Source organism: Daucus carota, chromosome 7 (genome assembly GCF_001625215.2).
Source record: "Daucus carota subsp. sativus chromosome 7, DH1 v3.0, whole genome shotgun sequence".
Taxonomy (NCBI): Eukaryota; Viridiplantae; Streptophyta; class Magnoliopsida; order Apiales; family Apiaceae; genus Daucus; species Daucus carota.
Genome location: NC_030387.2, coordinates 15,027,776 through 15,043,151, shown reverse-complemented (window position 1 = coordinate 15,043,151; position 15,376 = coordinate 15,027,776). Strand labels below are relative to the sequence as shown.

General features: G+C 36.0%; 3 protein-coding genes across 5 annotated transcripts; 1 reads left to right on the top strand and 2 right to left on the bottom strand.

Moving 5' to 3' along the window:
• Positions 1-715: 715 nt before the first annotated feature.
• LOC108193674 (protein PHOTOSYSTEM I ASSEMBLY 2, chloroplastic) lies at positions 716-6,501 on the top strand. Of its 3 annotated transcripts, none has more exons than XM_017360432.2 (6): positions 716-933; positions 1,506-1,612; positions 2,451-2,616; positions 3,605-3,697; positions 5,419-5,549; positions 6,121-6,401. In XM_017360432.2, exons 1-5 carry the CDS (start codon positions 852-854, stop codon positions 5,547-5,549), a joined length of 579 nt encoding a protein of 192 aa, XP_017215921.1. In that variant the 5' UTR covers positions 716-851; the 3' UTR covers positions 6,121-6,401. The 3 variants fall into 3 exon arrangements, with proteins under 3 accessions (XP_017215921.1, XP_017215923.1, XP_017215922.1); XM_017360434.2 differs by having other exon boundaries at positions 731-933; positions 6,116-6,501; XM_017360433.2 differs by having other exon boundaries at positions 731-933; positions 6,050-6,501.
• A 1,090-nt stretch (positions 6,502-7,591) lies between these two features.
• LOC108193675 (dirigent protein 22) lies at positions 7,592-8,559 on the bottom strand. Its single transcript, XM_017360435.2, has one exon. The coding sequence runs from the start codon at positions 8,364-8,366 to the stop codon at positions 7,779-7,781; it is 588 nt and encodes a 195-aa protein (XP_017215924.1). The 5' UTR covers positions 8,367-8,559; the 3' UTR covers positions 7,592-7,778.
• Positions 8,560-8,983: 424 nt separating this feature from the next.
• LOC108193676 (dirigent protein 22) lies at positions 8,984-9,890 on the bottom strand. Its single transcript, XM_017360436.2, has one exon. It carries the CDS (start codon positions 9,805-9,807, stop codon positions 9,238-9,240), a length of 570 nt encoding a protein of 189 aa, XP_017215925.1. The 5' UTR covers positions 9,808-9,890; the 3' UTR covers positions 8,984-9,237.
• Positions 9,891-15,376: the final 5,486 nt, after the last annotated feature.

The following is a 15,376-nucleotide window of genomic DNA, read 5'->3' as shown; positions in this document are numbered from 1 at the left end:
AAAAATTTGAAGATGTACTCCCTCTGTTCCACTGGAAGGAGAATAATAAGAACCGTCAATCTAAAAATAGATGTAAGAACCGTCAATCTAAAAATAGATGTTGGATACTAAACGAAGGTATACGATACTAAATGAAAATGTGGTCTACAAGGAATTATACTCTATAACTATATCACTAAAAAAAGTTTGTCTAGCATTAATATATCACATATACCATGCAAAATTAATTTTGGTTTTTAATCGATAAAAGGGCATGACATTGTGGCATTAAAGAACAGGACTCAAATGTTATTATTTTGTGATAAATGGCCTTCAATATCATTTTTGAAAAAATAGTTCTAACTATCATTTCAAACGTAACTTCGTATTATGTTTTAATTTTTTGGGAGAAATATAATTTGAAATTGCATTTTTAACTGAAAATGACAATTTAAATTGTGTTTTCAACAACAACTACAATTTGCATATTAAACTAAAACTTCAAATTCAAATTCAAGCTGTGTTTTCAACCACAACTTCAAACTTTGTATTAAATTGAAACTATAAATTCAAATTACGTTTTCAACTGAAATCACTACTTACAATTATATTTTTGTTCGATATTGTAAACACGACACGAAATTATGTTTTGAGAAGAATTTTTTTATGCAGAAATTAACGATAAATAACTCTTTTTATTAATGATATTTGGGGCAAAGCAAAAGCACTTGAGCAGAAAATGTGTTTAGAAGCTGGAGTGAAGATAAATTTGTTGGGTGAAGGAAGAAAAGCAAATGGGAGAGGAGAGAGACACGTATCTGTATTTTGTTATAAGCTTTGGATAACATCTACTCACTCCCTCATCCCCAGAAATGGCGTCATTTTTATCTTCTTTCACTCCTTCAGCTGTTCCTTCACTCTCTTCCGACTCCTTATCCCTCACCGCCAACCACAGTTAGTCTCTCTCTCTCTCTCTCTCTCTCTCTCTCTCTCTCTCTCTCCCTCCCTCCCTCCCTCCCTCCCTCCCTCCCTCCCTATGATAAGTTACCTAGAGTCCTAGACAGTAGAAATTTGGTTATGCTCTATTTAATGATTAATCTATTCAAGTCTGCCACTTACAGTTCAAGATGTTTGAGCCGTCTTAAGTGTTAGTTTATGTTTACTAGTTTATAGTTCGGGTTTCATCTCCTCGTAACACATTTTTACATGCCACATATCCTGTTTTGTCTCCTTATTCAGAGCTTTCTTACCAGCCAGCATGAAGTGGGACAATCAGCAATGAAATTATTGTTGTTAAGTGAAAATGATTTAGTTGCTCTGATGTTATTCATTGTGATTCCGGTCCATTTAACTATATGGGCTTGTGACTATTAACATTGTGTAAAATTATATAAGTAGTGTATGTAATTGGTATTCCTGCTTTGTCTTTAGTTAAAAAATTTTAATTCTATATTTTGTGGCATTAGGCTGTATAGCTGTGATTCTCCGTTTTTTGTTATGACAACTTATTTTTTACTTCATCCCAGAAACAGCTCACTCAAAGTTGGTTAGTTACCGTGTAAGATCTAGCGCGGAAGATGCAAATTGCTCTATTGAAGCTCCGGATCACTCATCAGATGACACTAAAATGAGGGTTAGTCTCTCTTTGACCTGTTTCTATCTATGCCTTTTACTGCTATCCACGTCCTTGATTTAATTTTGATATACCTCGGTAGAGAGAACACCACTGATTAAAAAGAAAGATGGTACTGACGGCAGGGGTGGAGGCATTCAGTCACCAGGGGTACTCTTACAGTATCCTGGAGTTACTGAGTGTGATACTTATAGGTATCACCACGGCAAAACAATGTGGCAGTTAAGTTACTTGATTAACTGTGGCTTCATAGATAAGGTTCTTATTCAAATTAAATGCTAACATGTCTTTTTGAAGTACTCATAACTTAAAAGTGTGCTGCTGAATATTGCGAACTCAAAGGCCAACATATTTTTGTTTTTTCTGGGGTACCCTGGATGAGAATCCTTTTTCCGCCACCGACTGACTGTAACCCTAAACTCATGTATGCCTTAAATTGATAGTACGTTAGCTCTGTAGTGTATGGCAGCATGCTCATTGTTGTTGCAGTAAATTTTTGTCTCACATATTGCTATCATCACCTTCTATAAGGAAATATATATGCTTCTCCAACTCCACACTGACATGGACCACATTACTCATGTTGTGACATACATCAAAAGTCTTTGTTAATTTTGTTCTTCTTTGACTTTCTTCTTTCAGTATGAATGTATCTATTCCTTCAAAAAACACTTAAAGTTGCAGTGACCATATGCTGAAGGCAAATCATTTTACTAGCTGGCTTATTACTAATATTAATTGAACTGTGTATAATTATAATCTGGCTAATTAAATAATGCAGATAATCTTCGTTCTCAGTTTCTATCACTAATGTAAAAGCTATGATATATCTCTGCAGGAATCTGAAGCATTGACATCAAGAAGGTTGTGCTTGACTTGTTTATGTTCGACTTTTGCATTAATAAGTACTTCTTCCGTTTCTCTGAATGTACCAAAAGTGATCGCTTTGGAGGGTAAAGAAAAGCCTGTTTGTCGGAATTGTGGGGGTATTGGTGCTATAATATGTAAGTGCACGTTGTGATTTTGTTATATGTATATATGTTTTTTGTGCTCATTACTATTTTTCTCAATTTACATCTTTTGATGCATAGTTATCGTCATCACTAGAAATTTAACGCAACTTAATTCAGGGATCTCATAGCAATTTGAAGATGCTAATTCGTACTTTAGGATTCCACCAGATTTTAGCTTATCATTGTTTTATGTTATTTTAGCCAACCTTGGAGATGCTCTCCAATTACAGTTCAGTTTTAGAAGTACTGAATAGTCGATACATTTTGGAATTAGGGAGGGAAGGGGGAGTTGTAACTCACTAGCTCAGTAGCTCTAATTGGGTCAGTATCTCTTTTGACTGAATTTGAGATTTGTCAAAGGAGGAGGTTTTCAGATAACAGCCTCTATCTATACTTAGGTTTGGGTGTCAGGTCTTCGTACATCTTATCCTACTCGTATCCTACTTTTGAGTGGGACACATCACACATTGGACAAATTTGGTATGGTTATTGTCTTGTTTTTCGGAAAGATGGTAGCTGTATGGCAAAAAATCTAGGGAAGGCCGCGTGACTTGGGGTTTATATTCCAGTTGTGAAGGTCCCAAGACTTAGTAGTTTAAAGGCTCTCAAACTAATCACTGCTACCTAACAACCATAGTGGTTCCTCGATGCGGGGACTGGGATTTCGTGGCCGTGTCTAGTATATTTTTATAGATACGAAACATCACAAATATTATATTGGTTAAAATTTTAAAATGTTACGTTGTTTTGTTATTTGTGTCAACAGTCAAAAATTTCTTTTCGAGGGGAACATATTGGTTCCAGTACAGGACATTTATCTGCCACCGTCACTGACATTTAGAAACATAAACACTCTGTTTGGCTGAATTCTGACATCAAAGTGTGTAATCGGGTAATTAAGTAGTTGAGAGCAGTATGAAAGCCATCAAGTCTAACACTTATCCATGGTTTAATAAATCTTCGTTTAATCTTTATCCAGGTGATATGTGTGGTGGTACAGGAAAATGGAAAGCTCTCAACAGGAAACGTGCTAAAGATGTTTACGAGTATACTGAATGTCCAAATTGTTATGGTATGTAGTCTTTTCTTGCTGCTCTTTGGTGCTAGTACATCTTCTCAAGACTTAATTTTCCTCTACCCAGAGGTGGAGTTCATCCTCCCATATTTCCATTTAGTTTGTTGGAAAATTAACACCCCGTATATATTTGCCCTCTTTTCCACGTAATACTTCCCAAGTTCCCCTTTTTATAAGCAAATTTGTTAATTAGCAAAAAAAGAAAAACAAAATTGCCGGCTTGGATGACTGTTTTTGCATATTTTCTGTGCATGAAAGAAATTTGATTATGCATGACTGAATGAGTAAATCTTCCATTCACGCAAGAGGAAACTGATTAATGGTTTCAGCTTTTGATCAAAATGCTGGAACAAAGTCACATTATAAGAATGCTGACTGTTGTGACCGTTTCATCACGTGGAGGGGAGGACGCGCCCTCCGTAAAACATGACCCGGGAGGTGCGGTCTCTTGTCCAGTGAGTAGGGGTGAAGACATGAACAGGGAAGGACGCGTCCTCCCTATCAGGACGCGTCCCTTGATCTAGAAGTGGCATAATTATAGAATACATGATGAGAGAGAGAGGATGAGTGAGTCTCCGTGACGACCCTTCCGAGGGATATGAAGACTAGTTGCCAAGCTCATTTGGTAGTTATCAGGCTCATCTGATAGTTCCCGGGCTCATCCGGGCATGATCTACAATCCTCAATCCTGCTATCTGCCGAGTTAAACCTCGTGTGGGGGCTTGAGGTGATCATGACTCTTGAAGGCCCTCCGGGGTAACATGAAGGCCGATCATATGTCTGGATCCTGTATTCTGGTGAGTTAGCCCTCATCGGGGGATTGAGACGATCGTGTAATTTGGCTCTTTATTTATCTTACTTGAAGACGAAGACCTCACCGGGAGGTGAGGACATGTCCCTGCACCTCATGGGGTTAGTCATGGCTCTCCCAGATAACTTGTCCATAAGAGTCGTGGTAGATGCTATCTCTCGTAGTGGGGATATTGTTGAATCCGTGATCTATTTGGATTAGGAGTCTGAGGTGGTCAGCCTCAAGGCTAATTCTAACTGGAGTAGGACTCTCCGAGATAAGCCACCGGCTTATGATCGACCTTATCGCCAAGAGGCCTAGTCCTGATCAAACTAGGACTCCTGGTTCAATAGAACTACGTATGGCTTGATCCCTAATATAAAGGGGTACGTAGGCACATCGAGGGGATATATCGAGAGTTGTGAGAACGAGAGCAGAAATATATTACCTTGATCTCAGCCACCCTCAAACACTTAAAACCACCGCCCACGGCGGATTTCCGTCATATAATCACCGTGAAACACTTTATTCCGGCAACGAACCTCACGTTTGTTGATTCACCAAATTCCTCTATCAACACTGACATATTGCTCTTTGCTCTTTGCCAAGTAAATGATTCTCGCTGTCTTATAAAATGGCTTATAGCATGAAGAATAGAATCTGCATGCTGCACTCCTTTAGAAGTTTTATGTGATTATTTCCGTTAAGTGAATTATTGACCTGGCAAGGGGAAAAAAATAGTAATTAACTAATTATGTGATTATTTAGTAATAAGAGAACAGCAAAAGGAAGGAAACTCTGTAAAATAAAAATAGTCAACACCCTTCCTTTCTTTGGCATGGTGCACATAAATATTTGTTTCTTTTATCTGGATAGAATTTCATGAATTTTTTTTCGGTTGGTACTCTATTTGTAAGTTATTGTGCAGGTCGAGGGAAACTTGTATGTCCTGTTTGTCTAGGGACTGGTTTACCAAACAACAAAGGTCTTCTAAGGAGGCCGGGTGCAAAGGAATTACTTGACAAGATGTATAATGGTCGGTTGTTGCCAAATTCATAGGTATGTTTTTATTGAAAGTTGTTTATATTCTGTTTTACTTGGTTGGAGTTTCCCCACATCAATAATTATATAATGCTAAATAAGCTGACTGCTCAACAGTATGTAGACAGCTTGTTAAATTGTTTAATGGATTATGCACTACATAAGGTATGAAAATGTTTCTTGCTATTGAATATTACCTCATGGAGTATGTAGCCAACACGTTTTATGGTTTTCAATGTCCTGGTTGTACACTAACTATATCGCTGATAATTGATAAGAAAAATAAGTTGAACACAGCAAATTATTATAGTTCTCCTCTATTCAGAAAATAGTTCTTGATAGCTAGCATATTTATGGCGTATACTGTGTAGTTTCATTGATCGAAGACTTCGTTTCCGGTGAACACACATACATAAAAACCTATGTCTCAGAATATTTATCCAACATAGTTGGGTATCATCCAAGTGCTTTGATGGCATATAAAATTTTGTGATCACTGCTTCCGTCTTGGTATATAGGTAGTCTTTTCTGTAAACTGGAGCTTGCTGGACAACATAACCTACACTTATGTTTTCCTTCAAAAGTGCAGTTGAGGCGTGAGGGAGCAATCAACTTAAATATAAACTTCAGCGGAGTGAATGTGTACTCAAACATGCGTAGAAGGCATACGTATGAGCTGGCCTCGGCTTTTGAGGTAAGAGGAACCTGAGCCTCATTTAGGCTCAGTAGTAGATAATTAAATGGTGCAGTTACCTTCAATGTGACCTGTTCTGTTAGTTTACCAGTTTATAAAGAAAGCATTTATACGGCAAATGTAAGCTAATTGTGTACATAGGGATGAATATATGTATTTATGTATGTTGCATGCCAGTTTTGAGGTGTAGAAACATTATACAGATGGCACAGAAAGTGCATACAAAGATTCCAAGATTTTGCATCAAAGAGGAACTCAAATTGACGTTTGGCATAAGGATGCTATACAACTTAATACCCATATACTCTCATTATTTGTGAAATGTGATTATGTGTTGAAGCTGTAATCTGGCAGATTATTGCTTGAAAATAACGGCTGTTGGTCCCAAATATCACTGTTTAGCAGCAAAAGGCTCCTATTATCATTTTGTGAAAAAATACACTAACTGTCACTTTAAAACGCAACTTCATGTTGTGTTTACAAAAAATGCAACTTGAACTCGTGTTTTCAGCTAAAAACGCAACTTCAAGTCGTGTTTTTCTTGGAAAGTCAAAACACAACTTCAAGTCTTTCTTAAAGTGACAGTTGACCTCATCTTTCCTGAAAATGACATTGAGGTCCATTTGACTTAAAAAAGTGACTTTTGAGACCTTTTCTCGGAAATAAGGTTGATTACCAGAAGTCAGTTTTACGCTAAGGTATCTTCAGATTTATGTGTACTTGTAAAAAGTAAATTAGAATAGAAATGTGCCTTGATATTGACGGTCCCGTTTGACTTATTTTATTGTTTGAAAATAAATCACCGTAAATATGTGGAATTTTATCTTTTATGAAAAATAAGTAGGGACTGTTTGGGTTAGTTTAAAGTAAATGTTTTTTTGTCAAGTAAAGAATCAAAGTAGAAGTTAAAAGCAAGTTAAGATTTATAAATGATTAAATTGCTTGGGAAAGAAGTTGAAACTATGAAACAAAAATCAGTATTCACAACTTTTTTTAAGTATTTTTCAGCTTTTTAAAGAAATGGTATGTGTAAGTTTTTTTAATGTATAAACCTTGGAGCAGGGCTGTTAAACCCGGCCAAACACCGCCGTAATTTATTCCTGTGGATGTTAAACGGGAAGTTTGAATTTGTAGCAAACATGCCCAATATTTCTTTGCTTGACAAGCATAGTTGATTATTTATGTGTGGAATGGAGACAACAATATTCAACTTATTCTCGTCGGTTGCCTCCATCTTCCACAATGAAGCACCCACCCACCCACGAAAAAAGAAGTCTCATTTTCAAGGCCCCATGGACCCTTTCTCTTATAAAACTTGGCATCTCACCAACCACGTTGCTACTTGAAATTGATACCAATAAAACCCTTTGAATAATCATCCTCATCATAACATTAACGGCCACAAAATGCATAACAATGTAATATAATTTCTCATCTTAATTCAACAAGTCCATATGCTACCTCATTGCCCCCTTTACAAATCAAACCAAACCAAACATATTTAGTATCTTCGAAAAAAGAAAATCTAGAAATCATAAATAAAATTGAAGGCCTTAGTAATGCATGACATAAACGTTGTACATAACAACAGCATCGCCAGTTTTGAGATCAAACGTATGAGTAGAAGCCCGAACATAGCCTCTGGCAAACCGGAAAAGGCCGCTCCCTCCGATCACCGGCATCTCCCTGACCTTATCAAACACCTCATTCCTCCCCATCACAGTGATGGTGCTTCCATTATACTTGCCCTCGCAAAATGCAAAATTCATACTCATCAACAAACTAATATTCTCTTGTGCAGCCGAACCGTAAAACCCCTGAGCTCTTCCCAATAACTTCGACTTGACGTCCGGTCCTTCTGTGAGCGGATTATCGATCATCCGTATCAACCCGAATGCAGAAGTTGAAATATTGCTGGAAGGTTTCACGATCATCACTGAGGTTGGAGAAGGACCACTCAAAATGTCGTGCCAGTAAACCCGAAAATGGCTTATTTTCTCTCTGCCGATCCGGAGAGATTTGCGGTCGAGAGATTTCACAAAATTGTGATGCTCTCCGGTTGCTGGGATTGTGATGAGTGAAAGCAGGATGGAGAGAGTGATCAAAATTGGTAAAGCCATTTGAGGTTTTGCTGTAGACATTAGTTGTGCCTGTGCTGTGGGTATAAATATTACATGAGAGGGTTGGTGTGGGGGGCTAGGGTGGGTTCATGTGGGGCGAGAAAATTCGAATTTTGTTTGGATTTTTCACACGCATTATTCGTTGCCAACATTGGGTTGATTCTAATAATAAGCAGAAAACTCAAGTGCCGGCTGTATTTTAAATGCTACTCCTAGAAGTATTGTCTAGCTTCCCTTGATTTTAGTGGAGTCGAATAACGAGAGCAGGTATTTGTGGTTCATGTTTACTGAGATTATGTGCAGACATAAAGATTTTTTGTCTTTGCAAGCTAACTTGCCAAACGTTAAGCCACTTATAGGAGTATATGGATTCCTGCATCGGACTCCTAGAGGAATATATTTTTGCCAATGGACTATCCATCATTACCAAATATTAATTTGAAACTAATTATGTAATTCTGAATATTCTTACAGTAGTTGAGCTATACTATTACAAATATTTATCTTATGTCTCGATTACTATTTATTAATTATATAGTTTCGAACATTCTTGTAATATTTATCTTATGTCTCGGATACTATTTATTAATTATATAGTTTCGAACATTCACATTACAACATCATATGTCAAATGCATGATCTGTTAAATAGTATATAACTCAACGAAGTGGTTTCTTATCGAAAATACTCTGAAAATATTAACTTGAAAACAAATAAAGATACCTGATAGAATCCTGACAAAAAAAAAAAAAAAAAGATACCTGATAGAAAATCCCAACATCTTCCCGAAATTAGTCTAACAATGATAAAATGTACGCAAATTTTACGCCCGTAGACGATGTTTCCGCAGTTCGAATACATGCACAAGTGCGTCTGTTTGTGCAGCAAACACTCAGTAATGCATGACATAAACATCGTACAATACAACAGCATTACCAGATTTGAGATCAAACGAATAAGTTGATGCCTGAACATATCCTCTCGCAAATCTAAAAAGCCCACTGCCCCCGATCACCGGCATCTCCCTCACCTTGTTAAACACCTCATTCCTTCCGAAAACAGTGATGGTGCTTCCATTATACTTCCCCTCCAAAAATGCGAAATTCATACTCATCAACAGACTAATATTTTCCTGTGCAGCTGATCCGTAGAACCCCTGAGCTCTTCCTATCAATTTCGACTTCACATCCGGCCCTTCGGTTAGCGGATTATCGATCATTCGAACTAAACCAAATTCAGTAGATGAATTGTTATAGTAAGGTTTCACAATGGTCACTGCAGTGGGTGCAGGGCCAGTCACAGTGTCATGCCAATAAACCCGAAAATGGCTCATTTTTTCTGAGCCAATTTCGAGAGTTTTTCGATCATGATTTTCTCCGGTGGTTGGAAATGTGAGGAATGAAATGAGGATAGAGAAGGTGATCAAATGGGAAGCATGATTTTTTTGAAATAGGCTAGCCATTTGAGTTTTTGCTTGGACAATATCTGATAGTGTGTGGGATATAAATGAATGAAATGTGGTTTGTTTGTGCAAGGTTTTGAGTGGTGTTAGGTGGGTGGGGTAACATTATAATTTTAGGGACCAACTCTTATGTGTTTTTAAAATAGTTTGATGAAAAGGTTTAGACCTAACTTTCTTTTAAGCTTTAAACCAATTATTGTGTTCTTCCATATCAAAGCTACAATCATGAGGGTCTCTTACTTTCTCCGCATGAACAAGAGCCTCTTCCTTTTCCCCTGCGAAAGGGGGAGAGAGAGAGGTTCGAGTAGGGCTGTCAAACGGATAATTCGGATACGGATATGCCTATATCCGTATCCGTATCCGTATCCGTAATGGCCGGATTCAGATACGGATAATATCCGCATTATTTCGGATACGGATAATATCCGCTTTTTCTCGGATACGGATGCGAATATTTCGGACGGATGTCGGATATTTTTGATGACTCTACCGTATTAACGATGATTTTCAAACAATTTTTTGATGACTAAGCTCAAATAATATTTTTATATATGTATAAAGTGTTTGAGTATTTGTACAATTATATAAAAATTATGTAAATGTATTATTTAATGCATATACACACACTACAAGCTAAATAAAATAAAATTTTAATTACATATACTTATATATTATATAATTTAAATATCATATATGTATTTAATTTCGGATTCGAATATCACGGATTCGGATACGGATAATATCCGCTTTATTTCGGATACGAATAATATCCGCTTTTTCTCGGATACGGTTGCGGATTTTCCGGACGGATATCGGATCTTTCGAATTTTTTTGACAGCCCTAGGTTCGAGAATAAAACTTCAAACTCTAACGCCAACTCCACTCCAACTCCGCTTATATATATCCGGTTAGGAGCTGCCATTCGAGTCGAGCCAGCTCGTTTAACTAATCGAGTCTAAATCTCTATCCGAACTTGACTCGTTTAATTTCATGAGTCGAGCCGGCTCGTTTAGCTAAACAAGCCGTTTTAACGAGTCGAGCAAGCCAGATCGTATTATTTTACACTATCGAGGCTAAACCTCTACCCGAACCGAACCCGGTTCGTTTAATTTCACAAGTCGAGTCGAGTCGGCTCGTTTAATTAAATGAGCAGAAACTTTTGCCCGTATGCGACTCGTTTAACGAGTCAAGTCGAGCCGAACCCAATTAAACGAGTTTGAGTCGAGTGAACTTGCGAGCCGCCAAACTCGAATTACAACTCTATATATCTAAACTGGGATCATGAGAGCCAGGAGGGATTGGCCATGGTACTTGCCCTGCTGACCTAAGTACCCCTACTCATCAAATAGTTTATTTACCTTCATGGTTGAGGTATTCTATGTTGCTCTAGGAAACTCCAGGAAGTACAGGTTCGGCTCCAAATCTTATTTCAACGAATAATCTCCATAAAAGGTAATTTTGAAATATTTTTTTCTAATACTGAAATTTATATTAAAAAATTTCAGAAAATTAAAAATTAAAAAAATGAAACAGAGTTATCTTAGAGTCATTACATAAATGCTCCTCGCTTCTCCTTTATATAAGTGTACTGATTGGTTGATGATTGATTTTTAATTAAAAAAAAAGTAGTAATAAAGTTTTACGGAAGGCCGTTACGTATTTTAGTAGCAAAAAGAACACAAAGCCTTAAGAATGCAATTCGCTTTCCACTTCTTAACATAAAAATTAGGGCCTTCCCTGACAATAAAAAAAATAAAAAAAATATAAAAAATATGGGCCTGCCAAGGTTACTCAAGCAGCCCAAAGCCCAAGACCTCTTATTTTTAAGGAGACCCATCACCCAAGACTTCAATTCTTCAAACGATCATAATTGTCATCTCGGTTTGCTAGCAGAAAAGGCAGGACAATATTGTTTTAAACGTGCATAGCACATGAAAATACAATTAACATAAAAGAAAATGAAATTATAATTTTTGAGAATTTTTTTTGATTGATATTCTTCTGCACGATAATGTCAAAAAAGAAAAATATTCAGGAACACCGTCGCCTATCCGATCAAAGTCTACCCAACAAAAACACTAAAGAAGTCAAATTCGAGATTGTAAAAATCTAACAAAATTCATCCGCCGATGCAACACTTGTTGGTGCCATCACAAGCGTAAAAACACACACACTGAGAGGAGGGGTTACAATATCCACGAGCAGCTCTTCCAGTTGCCCCTCCATGTTGAAGAACACATAGCTTGTTACACTCGTTTTCATCACAACCTTGTCCCGGTAGTTTTATCACCACTCCACATACCCTAGCTCCATTTGCACTCTTCATACCATTTCCTGTATAAATTTGTCACAATATTACACATAAATTGATGCCCGCCCGACAGTGACGGAATCGGGATCTCAAAAAATCCCAACTTAAATTGCATTATTATAAGAAGTATCCGGCAGGCGTTACGTCCCTGAATGTGTGCATGCATGTGTCATGTTTGCACATATATATAAAATAAGTACAACAGTTTTGACTCTTTAGAGATAAGGAACTTACGTGTGATTGTGAAGAGAAGAAATAACACAAGGATAGCAGCGGAGAGGTTTCTCATGGATCTGAATTTTAGAACACTGAAGGTTTAATTTACGACTTGTGTTGTATGATACTAGCGGAAGGCGACGTCTCTGGATTTTATATACTGAGTTTTTTAAGATCGTATCAACTATATTTGTTATTTTACATAAAGATAAATTTTATTCTTTTTGTGGTGCAAATGATTTCAAAAAGACGTCTCTGGATTTTATATACTGAGTTTTTTAAGATCGTATCAACTATATTTGTTATTTTACATAAAGATAAATTTTATTCTTTTTGTGGTGCAAGTGATTTCAAAAAGGCGACGTCTCTGGATTTTATATACCGAGTTTTTTAAGATCGTATCAACTATATTTGTTATTTTACATAAAGATAAATTTTATTCTTTTTGTGGTGCAAGTGATTTCAAAAAGTTACACGTGTATACAATTTTATCATGACCTTTTTTAAACATATTTAATGCTCTCTCTGTCCTTCTCTCATTTCTTTACGAGTTTTTTTTCACTGCTGACACACACATTTAAATCCTCTTATAAAACATAGTTCCATAACTAATTTTTGAGATTTTTTTAATATAAAAATTCAAGTATCAAATTTTTATTCAAATGAATAAAAGATTAAAAAATAAGTTACGGAACTATGTTTTTTAGGAGCATTAGAATGCATGCCAAACTTTCGTCTCCTAAGGTAAACTACCTAGGGGGCACAGAGGGAGTATATATTTAAGGGGTATATTTAATTGGGATTTAAAAGACTTTTTTCATTCATAAAATATGAGGTAATTAACTCAGATTCAGAAAATGCATCAGAAATTAGGATTCAATTAAGATTTTAAATTATGCTATAAAATCTAATGATATTCAATCATGATTTTAATTATTTTTAAAAATTTGATGATATTCAATTGAGATTGTTTAAAATCCATTAAAATCTAATGATATTCAAATGTTGATGCATATTTTTGGATTTTATAAAATGATTATGGTTTTTGTGGGATTGTTCGGTGTATTTTAAGTTTTTTGAAATCCCACCAAAATCGATAGTATTTTGAAATATTGTGTTTTTTTTTTTGACAAATGCAAGAAAATTTCATTAACTTGAATATAATACAGTCGGGACAAACCCCCAACTGTCGATACAACCAGGTGGTAAAACAAATAACATGCTAAAAACAATTAGATGATTTGTTTCCTGATCGTTTAACAGATAGAATTCAAAAATTCTTGAAGCAAAAAACGAAATCAAAGACATCCCGAGCGATCCAAATTGCACCAAAATCTCTGGAAACGGTAACATCGCAATTGACCATATCACATAAAAACTATTGTTAGTCCAATGTTCAGAAACACCAATCGCATAAATCGAGATTGGAGAAGTGGCACCACAGCTATCTACATGCCGGATACCAGCTATAGACTTGCCGAAAGCACCCCAGCTATCTACATGCCGGATACCAGCTATAGACATGCCGAAAGTGTAAACCCGTGAATGATGAACAATTTTTGATTGTGAAAGGTGAGCTCTTGCAATAATCACCACTGTCCCAGATTCGATACAATTTTTGTAGATCACCAAAAATATCAAGAAACTCGTTTTCAATAGATCCAACACGAAATAAACCCAATCATGACTAAAGAAAAACATAACAAACATTCCAAAAAGAGAGACAAACCACACACTCCAAGAGGAGAGACACACAAACACCCAAAAGATTGGGTTTTATTGAAAAGAAAATAACGAGAGTAAAAGATATATAATGAAGGGGTTGGGGCTTTCCACCGGAGAAAACCAGTGGAAGCCCCTCGATTTACTTGAAAAAGAACAAACCCTAATGGAGGAGGAAGAGAGGAGGGAGGCGGCTGGGAAAAAGAAGTATGATCTGAAATATTGTGTTTAAATTCAAAAGAATATGTATCAACTCTGATTTTACCAATAATCCACACAAAATCAAAATAAGATACAGTCCTTTAATCCATAAACTAAATACAATGTATTAAAATCCCAGTTAAATATACCCTCATATTTTAGCTAATTAATTCAAATTGTATTTCCCATATATGTGATGGGTTTTATTAGCATTTTATACCTAGTTTAAACTTTTTTAAAAAAACTTGAGTTATTGTGCCTGTTTGTATTGAAGAAGCAGAAGTTGCTTCTGAATTTTAGTTTTCTTGACCCGTTTGTGTAAATAAGTAGAAGCATTTTTAAGAAGCTGAGAAAACTACCTTCTCTCTCGGAGCTTCTACTTCTTTTCCAAACACTTTATTAACTTATTTACTTCTAACTTCTAACCCACTTCTTTACTTTAAGAAATGATTCACTTTTTTTAAACTTGCCCAAACGGTCTCAATATCATATGTAAGAAAAAGATTAATGCGTTTGGTTTTACTTATGTTTAATTTAAAAATAAAAATTTACTTTTAGAAATTTATATATTAATATACAGTATTTTAAAGTAAATAACATAGAAGGATTTAGCATTCTTTATTTATAATAATATATTTGCTTTAAGGATATATATATATATATATAGGATTTTGCTCAAATACAAACCTTCTAATTGTACAAACTACAAACTAGATCTGAGCCGTCCAATTAATTTATATGTTATTAAATCCTGTCCATTCATTAATTTAATATTTAAAAAGATTGACTTGAGGTTAAAACGCTTTTGACTGGAATCAGTTGAACTTTTTGTTTCTCTCTCTTACAGTTTCTTTCTCTCTCTAGCCGTAATCTGTTTCTCTCGCGCGGCCGTTATCTCTCTTCTTCTCTTCATTTATCTTGCGCGCTGCCGGTTTCTCTCTCTCACGCGCTGTCGGAGTTAACTCGCTGCCGGTATTTCGAGCTTGATTTTGAGAGTAGACTTCCGTGTAATCTGATATAATTTGAGCTTGATTTGGAAGATTATAGTTTTGATGAGCTTAATATGATATGAATCACGCCTAATCTCGTTCGAGGTATAATAATCATCTGCAGATAACT